The sequence below is a fragment of the Corvus kubaryi genome, unplaced genomic scaffold (assembly GCF_017639235.1).
Source record: "Corvus kubaryi isolate FWS band 111438036 unplaced genomic scaffold, C.kubaryi_AGA036_p1.0 split1-131, whole genome shotgun sequence".
Lineage (NCBI taxonomy): Eukaryota > Metazoa > Chordata > Aves > Passeriformes > Corvidae > Corvus > Corvus kubaryi.
The window spans coordinates 30,035,884-30,056,927 of NW_024582073.1; the positions used below are offsets into that span (position 1 = coordinate 30,035,884).

The 21,044-nt window shown below is 40.5% G+C and overlaps 1 protein-coding gene across 2 annotated transcripts in view; it reads right to left on the minus strand.

The window, feature by feature from the left end:
* DNAAF9 (dynein axonemal assembly factor 9) overlaps positions 1-21,044 on the minus strand; it is a 67,408-nt gene that overhangs the window by 14,368 nt on the left and 31,996 nt on the right. For both annotated transcript variants that reach the window (XM_042053758.1, XM_042053759.1), the window contains 15 exons: positions 20,826-20,870; positions 20,335-20,380; positions 19,912-20,023; positions 19,367-19,437; positions 18,582-18,632; positions 17,689-17,776; positions 14,907-15,010; positions 11,957-12,103; positions 9,270-9,358; positions 8,972-9,070; positions 8,601-8,718; positions 7,724-7,812; positions 6,549-6,707; positions 4,531-4,656; positions 2,556-2,593 (listed from right to left, as the gene is read on the minus strand). In XM_042053758.1, the coding sequence (XP_041909692.1) occupies positions 2,556-2,593; positions 4,531-4,656; positions 6,549-6,707; positions 7,724-7,812; positions 8,601-8,718; positions 8,972-9,070; positions 9,270-9,358; positions 11,957-12,103; positions 14,907-15,010; positions 17,689-17,776; positions 18,582-18,632; positions 19,367-19,437; positions 19,912-20,023; positions 20,335-20,380; positions 20,826-20,870 (1,382 nt within the window). The remainder of the gene's footprint in view (positions 1-2,555; positions 2,594-4,530; positions 4,657-6,548; positions 6,708-7,723; positions 7,813-8,600; positions 8,719-8,971; positions 9,071-9,269; positions 9,359-11,956; positions 12,104-14,906; positions 15,011-17,688; positions 17,777-18,581; positions 18,633-19,366; positions 19,438-19,911; positions 20,024-20,334; positions 20,381-20,825; positions 20,871-21,044) is intronic.

The window sequence follows — 21,044 nt, forward strand, 5'->3', positions numbered from 1 at the left end:
GAGCAAGCACCAGTTCATGACCTTGAGCTGAGGGACAGGGAGCATAATCCAACAGAAAAGGAACTTCCTGAGAACTGAAAGGTGCCTACACAGCTTTAGGAATGAACCAATTTGACCTCTTCCATTTGAACCATCACTGCCATCTCTGTTTCTAAGAGGTGCATTTTGAAGACCACCCAGTTTTGTTCAATTCTTTATTTAGACACTCCTCTAAAGAAAAGAGCCCTTGCAGCCTGGGGAATAGCGTGTTCAATGGAAGCAGGAAAGGAACAGGAGGGATGGATTAAAAATACACACGCTTGATGAAAATAATGGCTCCTCTTTGCTCCTAAACTTACAATGGGCATATTTTTAACAATGGTGATGTCCTAATTTGCATTCTATATGAAATTGTTTCACAAGGGATGCCAGGGTGCCCCTAGACTAGGAAGGTATCATCTTACAGCTTCTGTGCAAGAACAAAAGAAAGGAAAAAGAGACCAAAAAGAAAAGAGAGACAAAAGGAAATTACAGCACAGAGATGGTGGCAGGATTTTTTGGAGAAGTTTAAGCAAGTATGCACGGGATACTCGTGTTGGTCACTCTGCTCAAGGCTTTGTCAGCTCTCCCCAGTCCCCAGCTGTCTCTGTGAGTCTTGGGGCTCTCCCAACAGAAATGTTAGAAAATGTCACGTTGATAACATGCCCAGGGACCCCTTTGTTAGAGAGAAAGGCAGTGACAGAAGAGCCCTGGAAAGCAGCAGCAAAAGGCAAACCCAAGTTGCTCCCCATATCTGGAAGACAGTTGTGGGGAGAAGGTCCAGATCCAAAGTCTAATTAATTCCTACTTGCCTATGGCTGCACTTGGCTTTTTTTATATCCACAAGGTTCTGTTTTCAGATCTATACAATGCCCAGTACAACACAGTCTTGGCCCACTGGTGACACAGCAACACAAACAACAATGTTGGGGTGCACAGCATTCCAAAAACGTGAACCAGTATCTTTTAAAGTGAATGTCTCATTAAATCTTGCTGTTGTTGCACCAAAAATGAATTCTCAGGTGTGTGAAACCATCATGAATTCCCTCTCAATTGTCCAGAGAATCTGTAGCTGTCCCATCCCTGGAAGTGTCCCAGGCCAGGTTGGACAGGGCTCGGAGCACCCTGGGACAGTGGAAGATGTCCCTTCCTGTGGAGAGGGTGGCACTGAAAGGTCTTTAAGGTCCCTTCCAACCCAAACCAGTCTGTGATTCTACGAATTAGGCAGATGTAAATTTTCTATTACACACATGACACAATTCTGCATTTGTCTGGAAAGTTTAAGTGTGCCACATCTCACTTCAAAGCAGACTTCTCCTCCTGAACCTTTGAAACAAAAATTGCCCCTATTTATGTGAAACAATTTCTTTACACGAAGGGACCTCTCGGCCATCTGATTTCACATTCTGTATCAGAAAACTGGATGACAACACTTTGCAATGTGCAGAAATGATTCCCTGCCAGAAGAACATTCCTCTAATCTCCAGTATTTGTAATTCTTGCAGTATTTTGACTGTAAGAAAATTAGCTACTCTTGTCCCGGGCATTTAGCAGTTTCTCCTTCAACAACGACCAATTCTCACCCAATAAGGTCTGTACAAATTCACTTGAAGAAAACCAAAGCTTTGAGTATTTATTTATTCTTTCATAAAACAAAGAGGCATTTTTGCATTTCTAACTTCTCTGTAGTTATTGATAACTCTTTATATTCTTAACATTCTCCTGCTCTCTTCAAATTAACCCGTGGCTGTACACATGGTAAGTTTCCCAATTTAGAGCACCAACATTTTTCTCCAGATAAAATACTGATCTATATAACAGCACCTACTTTCTGTCCAGCTTGCTCACAACTTCATTCTTTTGGGCTCCCTTCACACATGAAAAAGAGGTGGCACAACTCTGGCAGCCAAGCAGAGCACTCAGAGTTTAAGCAGCCACAAGAAGAGCACAACATCCTACTCTGATTTTCCTCTGAACACAAAATACATCCAACCTGGCCTTGAACACTTGCAAAGATGGGGCAGGGATTTGAGGGCAGGTGAGGAAGGATCATATCTCACTTAAGCCAACACCTGCTCTAATTTCCAAGCCTGACAAGGAGGACAATGCAGCCAATGACCCTCCAGGCCACACTATGAGGAGGACTTGGAACAAGGTCACCCCCTCATTTTTCCCTTTCTAATACACCAGAAATGAAAAGAATTCCATTTCCTCACACCTCACCAAAGGAGGGCAGAACTCAAATCCAATCCATTTCACTCCCAGTTACAACAGTTCAAGGTGAGCAGTTAAACTCAAGGTCTTAGGAAACCAATCCTGCAGATGAGGACTTCAAAATGGATCATGCTCCAGAATTTTCCATCCTCTGCCTGTGATGTTTGATAGTGTAGGCAGAGATTGTTCTTACCTCCAAGAGTTTATCATGACCCTTTGGCTACGTGTATTAAGAGCACAAAATAATAAACACAGGTATTTATTTGGCCACATGGCTCAGTTATTGTTCTGTAGAGCTCTGAGTCAAGAAAAGTGACACATACCTTGTGAACACTGGTCCAAGAACTTGGGAAAAAGAAGCCTAAAAAACCAAAAAGTTCACATATCAAGAATGGATATTATTATTTAAGTAAAACATTTACATTCACTTGGATGCTGACAGAGTCTCACGAACCAAACCATTTTCATGCTTCTTTTCCTCAATCCACATAACTGCGACATCCTCACAAGTTATGTCCTTCAGCACTTTTCCCCCAAAAATCAGTTTTGCAGATGGTTTTAATTCTCCAACAGATTTAAGAGCTAATTCCCACCATGCAATTTATTCTGTGTTCTAAGGAGTCAGAAATGCTTCAATGTCATTTTAATTCTTATATAAACAATAGGAATTTAAAGTTTGCCTTAAAGAATTGTGCCTTTCACAGAGTGGGAACTTTCCACAGAAAGACTGGATGTACAGAATGTCAATTTCTGCTCTTGTGTCAGAGAAGTGACCATTATTTCCAAGAGCTTTATCATGGACACAAAAGCTCTAGAGAGCATTTTACCTGTTCCCTTCAACTCCCTCTCCCCTACCCTAACTCAGAATGGGGAAAAGCTTCATCCCATGCTCATGGAAGAGCTGGATCTCTACAGTGATGGACTCTGAGGCAGGAAAGGGGTTTGATTTTCTTGAGTGCAAGTTTCAAGCCAGACATTAAATCCACTCTTCTCCATTCTCACAGTGAAATCACCAAAGCTTCCCAACTGCAAGGTTTGCCACTGGCACTATGTGGCTACTTGGTAAATTCTTATCAGAACAAACTCCAAAGCAAAACATAAATAATCTACAGCACAGGCTGAGCCTCTTCCTTCAATTGCTTCTGCACTTCAGGAGACAAACAGTATTAAAGGACTGCAGGCTGCTGCTGCTGCTAGAAACACTACTCAGTACCATGACTAGTAACACGTTAGTAAGTTAAAAATAAAACAGAAATGGAACTTGTCTTTCCTATAATTATGGAAAGAACAAGTTTGAACAGCACTCCAGCACCAATTCACCAATATTTTATGTCGTTTTTATTATGTATTTGGAATCTTTGTCACGGAGATAAGAAGCAGCAAGGTAAGGTCTATGTATTGACTACTGCAAAGCACAAGCAGCACATTGGTTAGTGTTTAAGAACAGCCAGGAAATTTCAGGAATGCACTTTTAGAAACTGCTTGGGCAGTTCACCTCTAAGCTGTGATGCACGGTTTGATCACAAACAGAAGCAGTGCTACCAACTCCAAAAACTCTAACTGCTGGAACTTACTTTGATCAAATCAGCTGCAAGGCATAATTAAAAAATTGGAGGGTTACAATTTTACAGATAGGTCTAAGAAGTTATTTCCATGTTTGTTGAAGTCTGGAGCACACACATTTACTATGAAACAGCAACCATACCACACTATTTCGAAAGGTCAGTGACTTGGCTCTGCGACCATTTCCTCCCCACCCTGACTCTGCAGTAACCCAGGATATCAGATTTTAACACTTGCAACGCTTTGGCTTCCGTTCTTTGTCATTCTCTTCCCCATTTAAGGGATTGTTTCCCTTAAATTTCATATTTTAAACCTGCAAAGTCTTTTTTAACATCTAAAAGTAGTGGCAGAATCAATAACCCAAACTGAGATGCACGTCTCAATTTTTAATCTGGCTTACAAAAAGATTGTAAGAAAGAGAATTATTCAGAGGACAACTGACTGTACAATTGTTACAAACTCCTTAGCAGGAGGATTTGTATTTAAGCAATCTTTGTTTAATCTTCTAGGAGCTGAACTTTAATTGATATTCTATACAATTATATATCCAGTGGAAACCAAGTGCCACGCTGATAAACCTAACAGCACTTCCAAGTTCCTCCAAGATGGATTATTAAGCAGTTTTATGGGACTTAAGTCAGTTCAGCAGCCTTTAACCATTATATATCACTAACTATTATAAAAGTGAATCAAAAATCTGTATTTTCAAACTTGAAGAAATACTCTAAAGCACACCTGTGTTCCATGTAGCAGCTCAGAGGCTCCACACAGGTATTGACTGCTCCAATGATGAAAGAAGACTTCACATCTGGGTCAGGATGAGTCTGCAGAGCTTGCACAACATCAATGACATCAGTGTATCTGCAGGAAACCGAAATGAAAAATGGGTTCAGAGAACCAGAACGACACAGTTCCCCATCCAGGAGGAAATCGATCGCTTGGAGGAAGGTTGGATTTCTTAAAGAGCTACCAAAACAGATGGAGAGCAGCTCAGAACTTGGCAAATCCAGACAAATTAAGCAAACCCAGATAAATCAAGCTGATTGGAAGCTGAATTAAAAATAAATTATTAACAACTCAGAGAAAAACCGTGCAAACTTTGCACTGAACAACTGACAAGTCCTGCTTGCAGGAAGCACAAAAAGCACAATATAACGAAAACATTTTATGCCTAATGCCAAGCATATTAAGCACAATTTGAGTTTAAAAAAAACGGAATAAAATAACAGCATCTCTCACTTCTCAGCATCCCAATTTAATCATGTTTCTATCATTAATGTACCCATTTTTTATCTGGACCTCAACCACTGTTTTATTTTATCTCTGTATGACATCAAGGCTTAGGTGAACCTGAGTTTTAATTTCAGGGGTTTATTTCTCAGCCAGTTACAAACTTTTCTCTACTGCCAGTTATCAGCTGGATGGGATATTTAGAGAACTCCAGCTACTCTAAAGCTGTCTATACCAATATCCAACTATCCAGAAAGAATGGAAAACCTCCAATTATCTGTTCCTGAACCCAGTGCTGCTACCAGAGTATCAGTTATTTTGCCCATCATTGGACTTTACACCATTCATACTAATTACACAGGAAATAAATCAATCTGGCTCTAACATGGAAAAAATGATGGTTTTTAGCACTATTAGAATGGACCATAATGAAGAAAATGCTGAGCTCCGTGTGTATGCCCTCAGCGAAAGGATGAACTGGAAATCATGGCAGCCAGGTCAGGGTGGTGCCTCCCTCACATCGGTTTGTGTCACCTTCTAATGACTCAGAACCAGAGGGGGGAAACATCCTGCAGATGATTCTGGTTCTCAATTGCTACACTGGAGATGGAAATGTCAAATGGAGGTGGCTCAGAGCCTTCACCTTTATTCCACAAGGAAACTGGCGTTGATCAGAAACATGTTACTACACCTTACTCTGGTACCACCTGCTCTATCAGGCAATAGGAGATCTTCGACAGCCTGATTTCTGCCCGCAGTTCTGGAGTCAGAATCACAGAATAGCTGGAGTTGGAAGGCACCTTTAAAGGTCATCTTAGTCCCTTGCAACGAGGAGGGACACCTTCCACTAGCCCAGGTTGCTCCAAGCCCCATTCAGCCTGGCCTTGGACACTTCCAGGGATCCAGGGGCAGCCACAGCTTCTCTGGGCACCCTGTGCCAGGGCCTCAGCACCCTCACAGGTAAAAAAACTTCTCCCTTACATCTAGTCTAAATCAAGCCTCTTGCAGTTTAAAACCATCACGCCCAGACTTGTCCCTCCAGCCCTTGTCCCAAGCCTCTCTCCAGCTCTCCTGGAGCCCCTTTAGGCCCTGCAAGGGGCTCTGAGCTCTCCCTGGATCCTTCTCTTCTCCAGGTGAACATTCCCAGCTCTCCCAGCCTGGCTCCAGAGCAGAAGGGCTCCAGCCCTCAGAGCATCTCCATGGCCTCCTCCGGACTCACTCCAGCAGCTCCACATGCTTCTGCTGTTGGGATCCAAGAGCTGGAGGAGGCAGCTCTGCAGCTGGGGTCTCACCAGAATCAGAATCCCCCCTCCCCTGCTGCCCACGCTGGGGGATCAGCCCAGCACAGGAGGGTTCTGGGCTGTGAGGCCACATTGCTTCCACAACATGCAAGGAAGGCTACGGACGCCTTTTTTTGCAAAGGAGCAACAAAATCAACAGGTACAGAAAAGCTGAGTTTGGTCCATATGTAAACCAGAATTCCCTTATTCTACACAACAGTTCTCAGAGTTTCAAGCCTTTACCCTTGCAGGACCACCAGGAGCCTCTTGCTCTTCCCAGCATACGCAGCCTGACGGACCCCGAGGTTCTGCTGGGCCTCCAGGAGCCCGGCCAGGTAACGCTGGAAGTGGGAGGCACTGAAACACTCGGGGCTGTCCATGGTCTGCCGATAAACCATCCACCTAAACCACAGACAACGAGGAAAGGAGTTCATGTGCTGTGACAGAACACTTCTGTCTTCTTCCTATTTTGAACCAACAGACCAAAATGAAGTTTGACAGCCCAAAGATTTCACATCTCTCATCATGATCTCGTTGCACTTGACCACGTGGGAAAGGGGAATTTACTCAGCTTTCTATCATTTCCAGCATAAGCACATTCTTTACACGACTGCCAAAGGGGTTTGTGAATGTTTTTTGTTGTTCTTCAGTAAAACAATGTCCAGCAGCTTTTTCAGAGCTGTACATTGTATGAGTAATTCTGATCACTGGCAGTGATGCAGTAAACAGAAATTAGACAAATCCAATTCAAGACTCTGGGCATGAAAATATTTCACTGCAAAAATGGAAAGTAACAATGACATTTGCAGGAAAACAAGAGGAGATGTGTTATTACACAACCTTCAAAAGTCACCTTACGTGTTTGCCCTATAACAGAACCACAAAACTGTTCTGAATCAACTTGATAAAATCAAGACATTGAGTTAAAAGTAAAAAAACAGTGCAGAACATGGCTAAGATTAAATGCTAAGGTGTTTGGCTTTAAGAATTAAAAGGCTAAGTTTATTTTATTATTTTTCAGAAGCTCTATCACCACACAGAGTGGCAAATTCCTCCAACAGATTTATCTTTTTGCCACACAACAGATGTCCTGAATGTACCTCCTGCTCCTGCTGAATAGAAATCAGGCTAAATCAAAAACAATGCTGTGGCAAGGACTGTTAGTACAGTGTTTTCTCATAAGAAAAATGCATTTTAGAATCACTACAAGTCAATAAATGGAAGCTCTTCGCCACATGGAATGACAACAAAGAAATCTCCTGGTGCTGTTTTTCTGTCTAAATGTATAAATTCAAGGGCAAATCTACCTGGCAGTCTGAAATTAGGTTTAAAAAAACACCAAATGAAACAGTGATAATTTTTTTTTCCTTCATGCCAAGCTGTTTTTTGGTGATCAGTGTAAGCAGAGCTGCACCAACCTCCCGTGCTCCTTGGTGAAAGCGACAAGGAAAGCACACAGGTCGCTGGAACGGCATCCTGGAAGCCCAGTGATGATGGTGATGATCACCTGCAACACAAGGAACAGGGGAAAAGGGAAGTCTAAACACAAAATAACCACAGAAACAGTGGTGCAGACATCAAAAAGGCTGTTTTCTATGATTCATATAGATTTTCCTTTCCTTTAAACCAACCTTAAAATCAGATTTAAAAACGTTCGTAAGAGCTTATTAATTGTCAGTATGGTCTCTGAACCAGACCCCAGCAATATTCCAAGAGAAAGATTATATTCCTGCTGCTTTGGCTTTGTTTTCAGCAGATTTCAAATGCTGGGAAGCTCCAAGGAAATATTTTCTCTGAAAATGCTATTTAAAGCACGCCTTAAGTTGGACAATTGTTATTGCCCCTATAGAGAAAGGAGTGTTGTACAGATAATATCAGCAAATGTTAAATATCATGTGCTACCTCTATGCTATTTAAAGGACTTTTATGTTCCAGAGAACAATTCAGTTAAATTATTCAGCAATTCAGAAAAACAAGCTGCTGCTTTAGGGCTAAGTCTCTCTGGACATTAGAGAAAACAGTTCACTTAAAGACCTACACCTAATTTTCTGCCTCTATTCCATCAGGCTGAAAGGCCATTTGCACTTCCAAAATATTGTTTAAATGGAAAAGAATTAAGTATATAACCAGGAAAACAAGGCAAGAAACTGGTGGTAGTGGAGGAGGAGGCAGAGCATGGCTGAACATGATCCGTTTTATTTAGTGTAATTTCATTACACTACAACAGAACTACTGACAGAGTCTTCTAAATATTATATATGAGGGCTAGGAATTATTGTGGAGTTGTTTCCTTACCTTATCACCTTCTGCTTTGCTATCAGGAATGGTTTCTGACTGTTGCAGAAGGACAGGAAGATGTGCTCTCATCACTGGCTTGGTACTGACGCTGCTGACCGTGAAGTGCTGCACAAACCTTCCAAAAATAAAAAGTTTATTTCCTTACAATTGACAGCAAAAGATTTCATTCATATAAATAGCTGGGAAATTACTAAAACGAGTATTAAAAGTCAAGCTAGAGAGGAAATAATTCATCTCAGAATAAAAACATCCTAGTGTAAAGACAGAACAATTTAATAAACAATTTTTAGATGGTTATCACATCTACCAAAATATTTTTCTATCATTTTTACAGAATGGATCCCTTGAGCACAAAAGTAATTCCTCACCTCTCCAATTCTGGAATGGCAGCAGACAGTTTCAGCTCCCTGCATCTTTCCCCAGAAGAAAAAGACAAGGCATTGAAGAGCTTCTGAACACTGGAATGCCTAAAAGAAGGAAAATCATTAATTAGTTAAAGGAGAAACCTGAAAATTTATCTTCTTTAAACCATAATAAATGGTACCAAAAAAAATAGAAATAAAGTGACTGTCGCACTAAGAATGCAACAATTCCTTATTAATTATTATCAAAAACAATAAATAACAGCATTTTTGTGATTACAGCACTGCACTGGCAGGAACTTACAGCCTCTTCTGTTCCTCAGACAGGAATTCCTCCTGGACAACCCTTAAAGATAATCCTGAGTTTGTCTGGTTTTGCCATGAAGAGAAAACCTGGAATAAACCAGATCTGTGCATGAGTGTCATTGTTTTCCCAAATTTGCTTCGGATTTGTTTAGGAATTGGTTTTGCTCACCTAAAAAATAGACACATTTTCACAAGCCATTAAATATTGCACAACACTGGGTTTGCTGCAAGAGAAGCTGTGGCTGCCCTATCCCTGGGAAGTGTCCAGCCACTGGATGGGGCTTGGAGCAACCTGGGGTAGTGGAAGGTTCCCTGCCCATGGCAGGGGGTTGGAATGAGATGTGCCTTTAGGTCTCTTCCAACCCAAACTATTTAAGAATTCAATCCACAGATCAGATTTTGTAACCTTTTCTTTGGCTAGACTGGAACTGCTTTAGGAATTTACTGAAATGGCCTTGTTTTCCCTGATAAAAATGTAGGTGTTTATAGCCCAAGTGCCCTACAGCAGGAACTGAATTAATCCAAGTCTCTTTGAAGCACTACTGTAATTTTCATGAGGTGAGATTGCAGCAATCATTACTCAAAATTTAAGAAAAACTCTACTCCTTCCCAAAAGAAAAGGAAACCCTTCATTTCTCTAGGGAATGTTTTGGCTCACATCCTATTGCTCCAGCCAAGACACATTAATCTGAATGGCACTGTGAACCTAGAAATCAGATTCAGATGAATCACAAAGTCCTGTCAGTGTTTGGTATTTCCCTTCTTTTCAGAAGTAAAGGCAACAGCCATTGTTGTTTCTCACAATAACTGTCTGCAAGACAAAACAACTGGGGGGGACACGACTGCTTTCCATTAAAAACTCAGCATCCAAAACACAAGGGTAGGAGATAAAAACCATCAAAATAAAATATATTTTTGATATTAACAAAGGCAATATTGCTCATGCAAAAGGATCCACACAACTGAAGAAATAACCACTTCAAAACACACAGAAAGGACTCAAAGAAATGCCTGGAAGGGATGGAAAAAAGGAATGGTCAAGGGGAAATTGTGTTCTGTAGGAGTCAAAGGGTTGGGAATAAAGTGAAAACATAGGTCAGGCTAAGAAGTGGAAATACATCCTTTTTGTACAACTTAATGAAAGTTTGAAAAAGAGCTGCTATGGCATTGAAGAAAAAAAAAAAGAGACAAATCAACACATCCCAAAGCCTAAACAAATCCTCCTCCTGTACCCGTTAAGAGTGAAGATGTGGAAGGCATCACCCCATCCTCACAGGGTCTGCACACCAGATTTCAGCTCTGTGGGATCAACATCTCAGTTTTTACTAAACCCAGGTCTGGGTAAGAGGGCAGCTGCCATTCCCTATTTCCAGGAGGCTTGGAATAATCAAAGCATAGGTGCAGTGAGCGAGGTATCAAGTCAGATAATTTAGAAGAGTAGAAGTAGCACCTAAATTTTAGTGAATCTTTGTAACCTGTGAGGCACACAGACTTTTAGAAAGAACTCTGGAGGGAATCAATAAATACCTGAAGGTAAACACTGACAAAACACAGTAATATATTTCCATGGCTTACACAACCACATACACTCAATTTGCTGAAGAGTTTTGTTCATGAGAGAACATCCTGAAGTCAAAAGATTTGTTTTATCTACTGGAGCAAAGCAACTGGTGTGGTGCCAGATGAGAAACTTAAACTGCCCTAACTGAACCTCAGTGTGGAACTGTTCAGCAAAAAAAAAAAATTAAATCAAAGGAGGACAGGAATAAATAGCCCTGAGAAAAAGCAGCAGAGGAAACAAATACCCTCATCTCAGATACTTGGATATCTACAGCCAAAAACCAGATCAAAAGAAAAGCATTGCAACTATCAGAAGAAAAAAGAACTTTTTATAGGCATAGATGAAAAAGGATCTGGTTTTCTTTTATTAGGCCAAATAAAGCAGAAAGAACAGGTCTGACATTTGTGAGTATCTCAAGGATGTGTTCTGGTAGAGAAAAGAAAAATAAAACAGATATAAAAGTAGAATTAATAAAATAGGCTGAAAATTCAAATACAAACAAACAACAGATTCCCAACCATTCACAGAGTGGAACAGTGGGAGGAATTTAAACACTTAAGATAAAAGGAGGAGGCATTTTATGGTACCATTAATACAGCCATTGGGGACTACTCACTGAGCTAGGTGGTCTTTTCCAACCCAGTGTGATGAGCACATCCTAAAACCCTTGTGAAGTCCTAAAATCTCCAGGCTCATTTCCTCAAAAGCACTATTGTTATAAAGTTTGCTTTATTAAAAGCCTCTGGAGCACAATGCACGAAGCCAATCTACTTAGGGAATAATACAATGCCATATGGGATACTTAAAAACTTTAACTCCACTTCCCTAAGGATCACGATCCAAATGTGTCTGACCACAAAAACACACAATGGAACCTCTGCCACTCTGTACAATCCCTGTAGCCAATTACACACCACGGCTACAATGAAATGCAGCTCAGAAAAGGAGCTTTTAGAGCCCTCGCTGCCTTCAGAAGGCAAAGTGAAAGCACATGGGGAGCATTAAACTCAACAAGCACCACCATCACTGGAAATTCATACAGAAATTCAAGTTTCTCACACATCTTTCAACACACAGAGCAATTATGTGGTTTTTCCCGACCAAACTTTTTTTTTTTACTTTACCTGTGAATAAAAAGCTTTATAAATCTTTCTTTTGGGGAAAAGTGCAATCATCAGGAAATTGTTCTGGGTATGGAATTCAACAGGTAGATGAGGAAGCAGGGAACTTTTGAAGTCTATGAAGAGTGCGGCAACAACACTGTTGGAATCCTGGAAAAGCAAGAAACAGGACAAGTTGTAATTAACATTTTCTACTTTGCAAGGCACAGGGGTGGAGCAGGAGGAGTGGAGCACCCCTCAGTTTCTACTCTGCAGCTACTGGAGATACCACAAGCTTAAAATAAAGGATCTGAGATTGATCTAAGCACCTACGTTTTGTCCTGAAAACAAAAGCTTGCATTTTAATATCTTCCCTTGTTCCCACCAAAATCTAGACCCTTCCTCTGCTACTGCTTCAAACAACAAACTCTTCATCTACACCCACATCTCCAACACAGACACAACATGAAAAATGAATTAAATGCCAGCTAAAAAGGTGACAAGGATGGCAAGGTGCTCTTGCAAAACTCTCTGTACCATGCTCTGGGGTTTCTGACCTGAAAGGAACTGTTCTGAAACAAGACACGAGTCTTAGGCCTGTAATTTAAAATGCAGGTCCCATGCATGTTGAAAGTGTCCCGTTTCTCTCAGATTCTTTCCTGAGCACAAATTCTAACAAATTTCTTTCTTTTTCACCTGAATTGTCTTTACCAACAGGAGGCTGAAGCCCTCAGGTTGTGTTTCCCTCAGGAGCACTGAACTCAGGCTGTCCAATTTTCATTCTAAGCAAACACCGATTTGTTTTCATTGGGTTGTTTTTTAATTTGGTTTGGGTTTTTTCCCAGAATGGTGGGAAATGCCCCATCCTTGGAAGGGTCCAAGGCAGGGCTGGATGGGGCTTGGTGCAACCTGGGAGAGTGAAAGCTGCCCCTGCACATGGCTGGGGGTGGAACAAGATGAGTTTTAAGGTCCTTTCCAACCCAAACCATTCCATGATTCTGGATTATCAGGCGTTTATGTGCATCTCTGAAGGACTCTGAAGTGCTTTATGTTCCAGCTTTGACTTGTAACTCTTTTCATACCCAAGTTTGGCAAAATCAGAACAATTCAGAAGCATGAAACATTTCTGGGAAATCAGAATTCAATTATTTAGGGCTCAAATCAGAATTTTAGTGGCATCCACTTCACTTTCAATAGAAATGGGCAAAGAACTCACTGTACTCATTCTTGAGAAGAAAAAGCTCAAGTTGGGGAACTGTTACATAAGAATTGGGATCAACTCTGAGACATTTGCAAACAGAATCCCTCTGCTTTGCTGACTGAGGGATTAATTATAAAAATAATCCTCTCAAAGTCACTGAGGTTACTGAAGAACATACAAAATATTCTCCTAAGACAGAACAATTTCTTTTAAGAGAAAATGGCTTTTGGAACAGAACCCACAGATCCTGGATTCTGCAGGATGGCTCAGAGATTTCCTGAGAAGTGACTCCAAGGCCAACTCATCCATGCTGCAGTCAGCATGAGAAGCATCCAACAAATCTGCTCCTGGAAAACATTTTGGGCTCCACAAATTTAAAAAAGCTGAAAAGCAGCAGCAATAATCCCCACAGACACGAAGTTGAAAGGAGCCAGCTCCCAAGTTTTACAAGATGTTAATGTCATTGTGAAATCTAAATATTGCTTGGTAGTATTTGTTCACTTGATGAATGGCCAGAATCTCCCCTGCCCTCCACGTCCATGAGCCCCAGGGACTTCAGGAGCTCAGGAGCAGCTCAGTTCCTCACAGCACAGGAGTCTGCACCACGTGCTAGAGCAAAAGTGTAAATATTTTCAAGTGAAAAAGAATACCACCTCACAGGCATCGTGAAAAAGCTGCTGAACACTGCACATCACTTCGAGGCTTGGTATCTTTTATTTTAATCTGAGCATTAAATTACCCTTTTTCTTTTCCATCCATATTGCTGCAATAACTTTTGCAAAGAGCAACCAACAATTACCCTGCTTCTCTCCTGTCACTTCTTAACAGTTCAAACCCTCCACCCTTGTATTCTGCCAAGTCAGTAGAACAATAATACACTCCCTGTCAAGGCTTAGCTTCACACAAAAATCTGGCATCAGTTCAAGAATGATGGCCAGGTCCCAAAAATAGCAACTTCTATGAAAGTGAGTGTCTTGACTCAAACAATAAAAGGAAGGTCAGTGTTAAAATAGCTTCTTAAACTACCAAGGGGCAATCAATATGATGTCCAAGAAAAGGCAGCTAAGGTAAGAGTCTCTGAGCTGCTGTGTTTTCATCTCAATTGAATCACACATTTTTATTGTATTTTCCTGGTTTCCTGTATTGTGTGATGAAATCACCCAGCACAATGTTGCAGGAGGCCACTGAACAAATGGGGAATACTGTACCTGAACAAAAGGGAAACTAAAGGAAACTGATTTTTTTTTTCCAGTGTTTAGGAAACAGTAACCAACACAAATAATCTCTTTTCCACCCTGAAGAAGTGATGGTTAACTCAGTGTCTCTGCCTTGAGGAGGAGAGAGCTGAGCTGCCATCATTAACCTTTCAATTCCCACTGAGCCTGAACACTGCTCTGGTGGCAAAGTCATAGATTCCAATATATTTTTAATAAAGGCAGCATTTTCACCCTCCAAACACCCTAGGACTTCACCATACCTTGACTGTTCTCTATCCATCACTTCTCACTGTGAGATGTTTGAGGAATGTTTTTAATAAAAAGCAGTTTTCACACTATTAACACCACATTGCTAACTTCCAATACAAAATTCTCTCCTCCTTACTCACTAATTTTAGTTAATCAACACCAAAAGTGCCGAGATTTGCATCAGTTATTACAGTTGTACAGACACTTAAAACGGAAGCTGAAATCTAAATTTTGTACCAGAACTCAACAGAATTATTGTTAAAAATTGATAAAAACTTATGACAGTAGGAACAGAAAAAATACTCACCCCATCATAGAGAGAAATGGAACTCATGTGGTTCTTGGAAATGGAAATGCTGCCGTGGTGGGGATCAAAGAAGAGAATGCCATCGGAAAAGAAATACAATTTGCCTAGAATTTGAAGGAAAAAGGATTCTATGAGGTATAAATCAACATTTCAGCTTCTCATGATGACTGTCTCTTCTTCCTGAGGAAGAAATCTATGTTCTTGCAGGGTTTTGTTGTATTTAACAAGGAGTAAATTTGATTTGGGACAGTATTTAGTGAGCACAACCAAGGGCAGGAAGCATGACTACGACTGCATTTGACTTCCTCTGACCCCACAAAACCACTTACCATAAATATTCTGAGGCACTTTTTTAAATTTAAAAGCAAAAAAATTCCATCCTGTCAAATTTCAAACTTCCAGAAATGCAAAATTGACAATACAAGACCTTGAGTAAAGATTGCATCCAAAATACTTGAAAATGTAAACATTGTAACAAACTGAACAGTATAAAAATGTTTGAGTGGAAAACTTAAGCATTGTCTAAATTTAGTTTAAATTTTTAAAAATTAACATAAAATTTACCTTTTAAATTAATATTTAACTTAACACTTAAATTTCAAATGTAACAGTGTTTAACTGATCCATTTAACCATTACAACAATGTTTAACTTGTCCACTTAAACATTATAACATTTACATTTTGGTTCTTAACAAACCTGCATGAAAGAAAGCAGCTGAAAAAAAGAGAAGCAGCAAGGCTGGGTGATACCATGGAAAAAGAAAATTCCACTGAAGTGGAATAGAAACTGGTATCAGCAAAGAGCTGATTTCTGACAGGCACAAGAAAGAAAATGCCCAGAGAGCTGGACCTCTGCTACCAGTGCTGGACCAGGCACTAAAAGCAAGATCACATTCCATACCGGGAAGTTTATGAGTCAAGGGAAAGGTTCAATATTTTCTGTAAGAAAAAAAAAAAAAGCAAAGGAATGAAAATATCCAGCTAAAACTGCCTGCACAGGTAGCACAAACAGTGCTGGGAGGAAATAATACAGAAACAAAGATGCTTTACTCTTGAAATGGCAACTTGGAATAAAATCTTCAAAAATTGTTCAGTATTAAGGCTTTGTTTTAATAAAAATGGCTTTAAGCTGAAGGAGAGCAGGGTTAGATGAGATACTGGGAAGGATTTTCTGGCTGTGAGAGTGCTGAGGCCCTGCCAGAGACTGCCCAGAGAAGCTGTGGCTGCCCCTGGATCCCTGGAATTGTCCAAGGCCAGGCTGGACGGGGCTTGGAGCAACCTGGCATCATCCCATGGCAGGGAGTGGGATGGGATGGGATGATCCTTAAACTATTCCATGATTCCATTCACCTTTTGCACCTCACAATGCCAGACTACAGGGCTGCAGCCTCAGCAGAGCCCAGATTTGAGCACAACAAACTGGTGAACAAGATCAACTTCACAGACACCTGACACGTAAGAAAATCTCACCCTCCTTGCAGTGTTTCATAATGGCCCTTCCTCCAGCTACTTGTAACTCTCCAGCCCAAGAGTTAGCAAAACACTGAACTCCACAAACCTCCCAAAAAAAGGGAAAAAAAAGGAAAAAGTAAATTGCTCCTTTGGGGCACACAGAGCCCAAAAAAAATCCAGCATTCTCCAGTTATTTACTGAGTGAACAAGTGCCCACAGCACTGCATTGCAAAAGAGCTGAATATCACAGTCCGCATTAACCTCTTCTCTTTGAAATCTGATCAGTTAGAGCAAAAGCAGCTTCCCTTATGGGAGGGTTGCTGTTTAATTGCCTTGCACATCATTATTTATCCTCGACACCACAGAGCAAAGACAATAAAGCCAAAGGTTCTCCTCTAAACTCTGTCAGCACCAAGCACTTAATGTCAGATAATTCATTACCTTCTGCTGCACATCAGCACTGTGACAGCAACACCTTCTCTGTACATCAGAATATAAAAGTATTGTGCCTTAAAAAGTATCTATTGATTCAAGGCCCGAGGGAGAGAGGGAAATCCAACAGTGCCATTAAATTGCCTTCAGTCTTACTCCTGGGATATTCATGTTATTTAAGTTCTTGAAGCAAAAGGCACCAAAAGAAGAGGAATAATCCAAGACTGCTGCCAGTGATCTTGTGCCAAAAAGCTGTAACTGGGTTGGATCTGAGAAGGACCAAGACCAGGCATTTTTCTGTAACACAGTGAGCACCTGTGCTGACAAGCTCTGAATTCCTGAGAGAAAATGACAATGGAAGAAAACTGGAATGCATCAGCTCCAGGAGCAGGCTTTGATAGGAATATTTGCCTTCTCCCCCTGAGCTGGGAGCCCATGGCACTTCTGCAACGCCCAATCTTTCCAACCCCACATTCGTATAGATGCAGAAAAGGCAGAAAACATCTGGCACCTCATCTTCATCTGTCAAGGACAGGAAGAGCCAGTCTGTGCATGTTCTGAAGGTGAGCTATGGAGAAAAGCCACCTCCCAGGTCTGCAAAGCCTCAGTGACCATCATGGAAGAAAGAGTGCCATGTGCCTCCAAAGCCTGCAGCTCAGCAGGAACCCTCCTTCCAGGACCAGGAGTTTCAGGCAGAGGTTGGGGACAAAACAACCAGACATGGAATTTAACACAAGAGACTTGTAAAGGCAAATTGAAACCTTAAGATGATGGCATAGTTTGGCTCACCAGAGTGTGAATCCCAAATCCTGTCTCTCTCTCTCTGTTTAAAAACTAAAACAGAAAAGACCAAACAAAAAAAACCAAGCAAAAAAACCCAAACCAACTACATCTCACCTTCTGCAGGCACGGCCTGTGGATTGCTGGAACAGACATACACTCCATCACCCCCAGTGAGTAAAGTACCCAGGAAAGATTTGTCTTCCTAAACAGGAAAAAAACAACAGCAACATCACAGACTGGATCAAGGACTAATCCAGGCAGGAACATTTTCTCCTGCTTTTGCTCCAAGAGAAAATACTTTATTTTCAAACAGCATCTGTCAGAACTTTGAAAGAGTTTTATCCCGCATGGATAGAGAAGGACCAGGGAAAGAGAGCAAGGCAAGAGGAGAATTTTTAAAAGCCTTCCCCCCATTTTGGTTTTGCCAGCAGCTATGAAGTTACAAGTTATTGTCACAACCACAAGGCTGAGCTTTTTGTTTTTAGTTTGTCAATCCACTGAGCTAAAAGTATATTACATGAAAATAAATCTACTTATAATGAACATTCCTGGGAACCACAAATTACACCACAAATGTGAAACTCATGTGATCTAATGTGTTCCCAAATTCCAAACTCTTTTTTTTCCCTAGTGCTTAAAGTGTTTTCCTTTAGACATTAGCATGCTAATTAAGTTAAAAGAAAGTTGCATCGAGTTTTGGGGGCTTTTGGAAACATACGAGCTCCATGAGTAATGTTTAGTGAGACTTCCATGAAATCATGGTTTTATTAGAACTCTTTTTGCTCTTGGGTTTTGTGATTCTTTGAAATAAAAGGAACCCTCAAACTTTTACACACAATATATTATTTTGTATGTCAAAGTTTGAAAAAGGCAGGGCAGAACAGGCAAGTCTTGTAGAAGAGAAGTAACACACGAAAATAAAGGAGGGTTTGGTAGGAGCTCAAGTTTTTCAAATACTGCTTCATCAAAGTGTAACTTCTTAAGTTTAAAAATATATTTCATTTTACCTTCAATACTTCTTGTGCCTTTTCAGACAGTTTCACATCACTGTCTTCAACCTGCAGCCAGAAACAGCTTCCATTTGAATGGTGATTTATATAAATAAAGGAAGGCTAACGTTAAATAAAAAGCACTAAAGGAGTTTTGAGGCAAACAAGAACCTCAGGTACCACAGACAGAAAAAGCCCTGAGCCCAGAGCGCTTTAAAGACAGTTCTGTGCTCTTAACACTCTGTTACCATGGGACCAGAATAATTTCTTGCACTACATCCTCCTCATTAAATTGTTTTATAGACTTAAATAATATTATATAGACAGAAAGTGTATCCCATCCAGTCCTATCTTTTATTACTGTTCCAGCATGCACTGCCAAAGAGCAATGCCCAGCTTTGTTACAAGCTTTGGAATTCTCCCTCTAAACTGTGTAGTGTGTTAGAGCCCTGCAATCAGACCTTGCTTGCTTTTGGGGTGATCTAAAGTGCCCTACAATAAACAGAATTTTCAAACGTCAAACTGTGCACTTCAAAAACACCCAGACTTTCAAACAGCTAAAAACCTGACATGGTGAAAATGAAATAATTTAAAACTTGTGCTATGGATGGAACCAGCTTGTTTCCACTTAGTTTTTCACTTATTCCCCCTATTTAAAAAAACAGAATATGTGAAAATTACAGCATTCTGTTCCAATGCCCAAGGTCCATATTTTCCCCCAGACATCCCCACTCCCACAGCAAGTTTTGCTTTGTGGATGTGTGCGTGGATGAGCTGAGCTGAGGCTGTGTGCCCTCACTCACCAGCCAGGAAGCAAATCTCGGGATAGCTGCGGTCAGGATAACGTGCCTGGAGTCTGGACTGATGCTGCCATCTGCAGGGAAGCCACGGGAAGCAAAGCAGTGGAATCAGGGAATTATTAAGGTTGGAAAAGACCTCCAAGGTCACTAAATCCAACCTTTGACCTCATATCACCATGGCCACTAAACTAATAGCACCCATATAGTTCAGAATGTCCAGTGAGTTACTTTTAAGACTTGAAGTTTCTTTAGTAAATCTGAAAATCTTGTTATTTTAAGGATTTCTGAGCGTTTAAATGAAGCTTTCACAGCAGATTAACTCCCAGTCCTCTTGTGCTCTGACACACCCAGAGCTGGCTACAAAGTTCCAAAGAAATCCTGATTTATTCTGGTCTTTCTATGGCTTCTTCCTTTGCTCTTCTCCCCACTAAAAGGGTTCCAAACCCAGCCAGGTAACAGCAAAAACATCCATTGGAATTCCTCTGGCTTTCCCATCACAGCAAAGCCAGCAGAAGGACAAGAGTGGTGGCAGAATTTAAAACACTCACCTTTTTCTTTGACCTGTATCTGTGATGTCAGAAAGGACTCCGAAAACACAACGGATCCCAAGCATCCTCTTCCCGTGAGCAGGTCTGGAATGTCAAACACCATCATAGATGCCTGCAGCAATCCAGCAGTTGGAGGGAAAGGGAAGAGAAAGCAGAATTTGAAAGATTTCAATTGAAACAGTAAAATCTGTATTTTTCAAACATCCTAAACCACCATTCCTATATCGTGGTGAAAACCCAAGAGCATCAATCTGTGGTAATGTTTTATTCTGAATTCTGACTTCTCGTTAAATTTGTTCCAGCATCTGAAATCTCTCTCATCTCTCCTCTTACACTTATATTCCCATAAAAATCTCAGCATGCCCCACAAAAACAGGCACTTGAGCTCTATTTTCTAATTAAATAAATACTATTATAACTTACCGTTTTGATCAAACTCAGACTATCCTCGTTATCCAACGGAGTAATTCTAGAACAACAATGACAATTAAATATTTAAATGTTAGATCATTCTTCTGTGACTCCCCAGCAGCCAAAAATACTGTTTCATTTTAAAATACACTCTTATTTGTGCAGGTCATTTCAGTCAATTAGTGTGGGGATTAAATAAGCACAAATTTGTGATATCTACTAAGTTAAAAGCATTTTTAAAATGAAACTCTTAACGAGCTCACGCTGCTTCTACTCATTAACAGTTAATAAAATTAGTCTGCCCAACTGCTTTTTATTCCTTTTAATGTTTTTAAGATTCCACAGAATTACAGATATGAAATCACTGAACTATCTCATACGCAAAAGCATTTAGCACATCTCATATGAAATAATCAAACACGAGGTTTCCAAGAAGAGAAAAATTAATTACTGTATGAGAAGCACTAATTAATAACAAGAAGTTGTAAGACAGTGATACAAACCTGCCATGGTTGTTCACAGCCTGAATTTGAAAAGCGATTTTGGAGCTGTAGAACAGAAATTGTAAAGGTGAGATGTGTGGTTTGTACTTTTAAATGTAAAAAATAAGCAGGAATAGACTTAAAGGAAAATAAGTGATTAAGAAAGCAGGAAAATGGAATAATTATAATGATTTTTAAAGTCTGAATGCATTAGGAAGTCTTGGAATTTGGCAGCCAGGC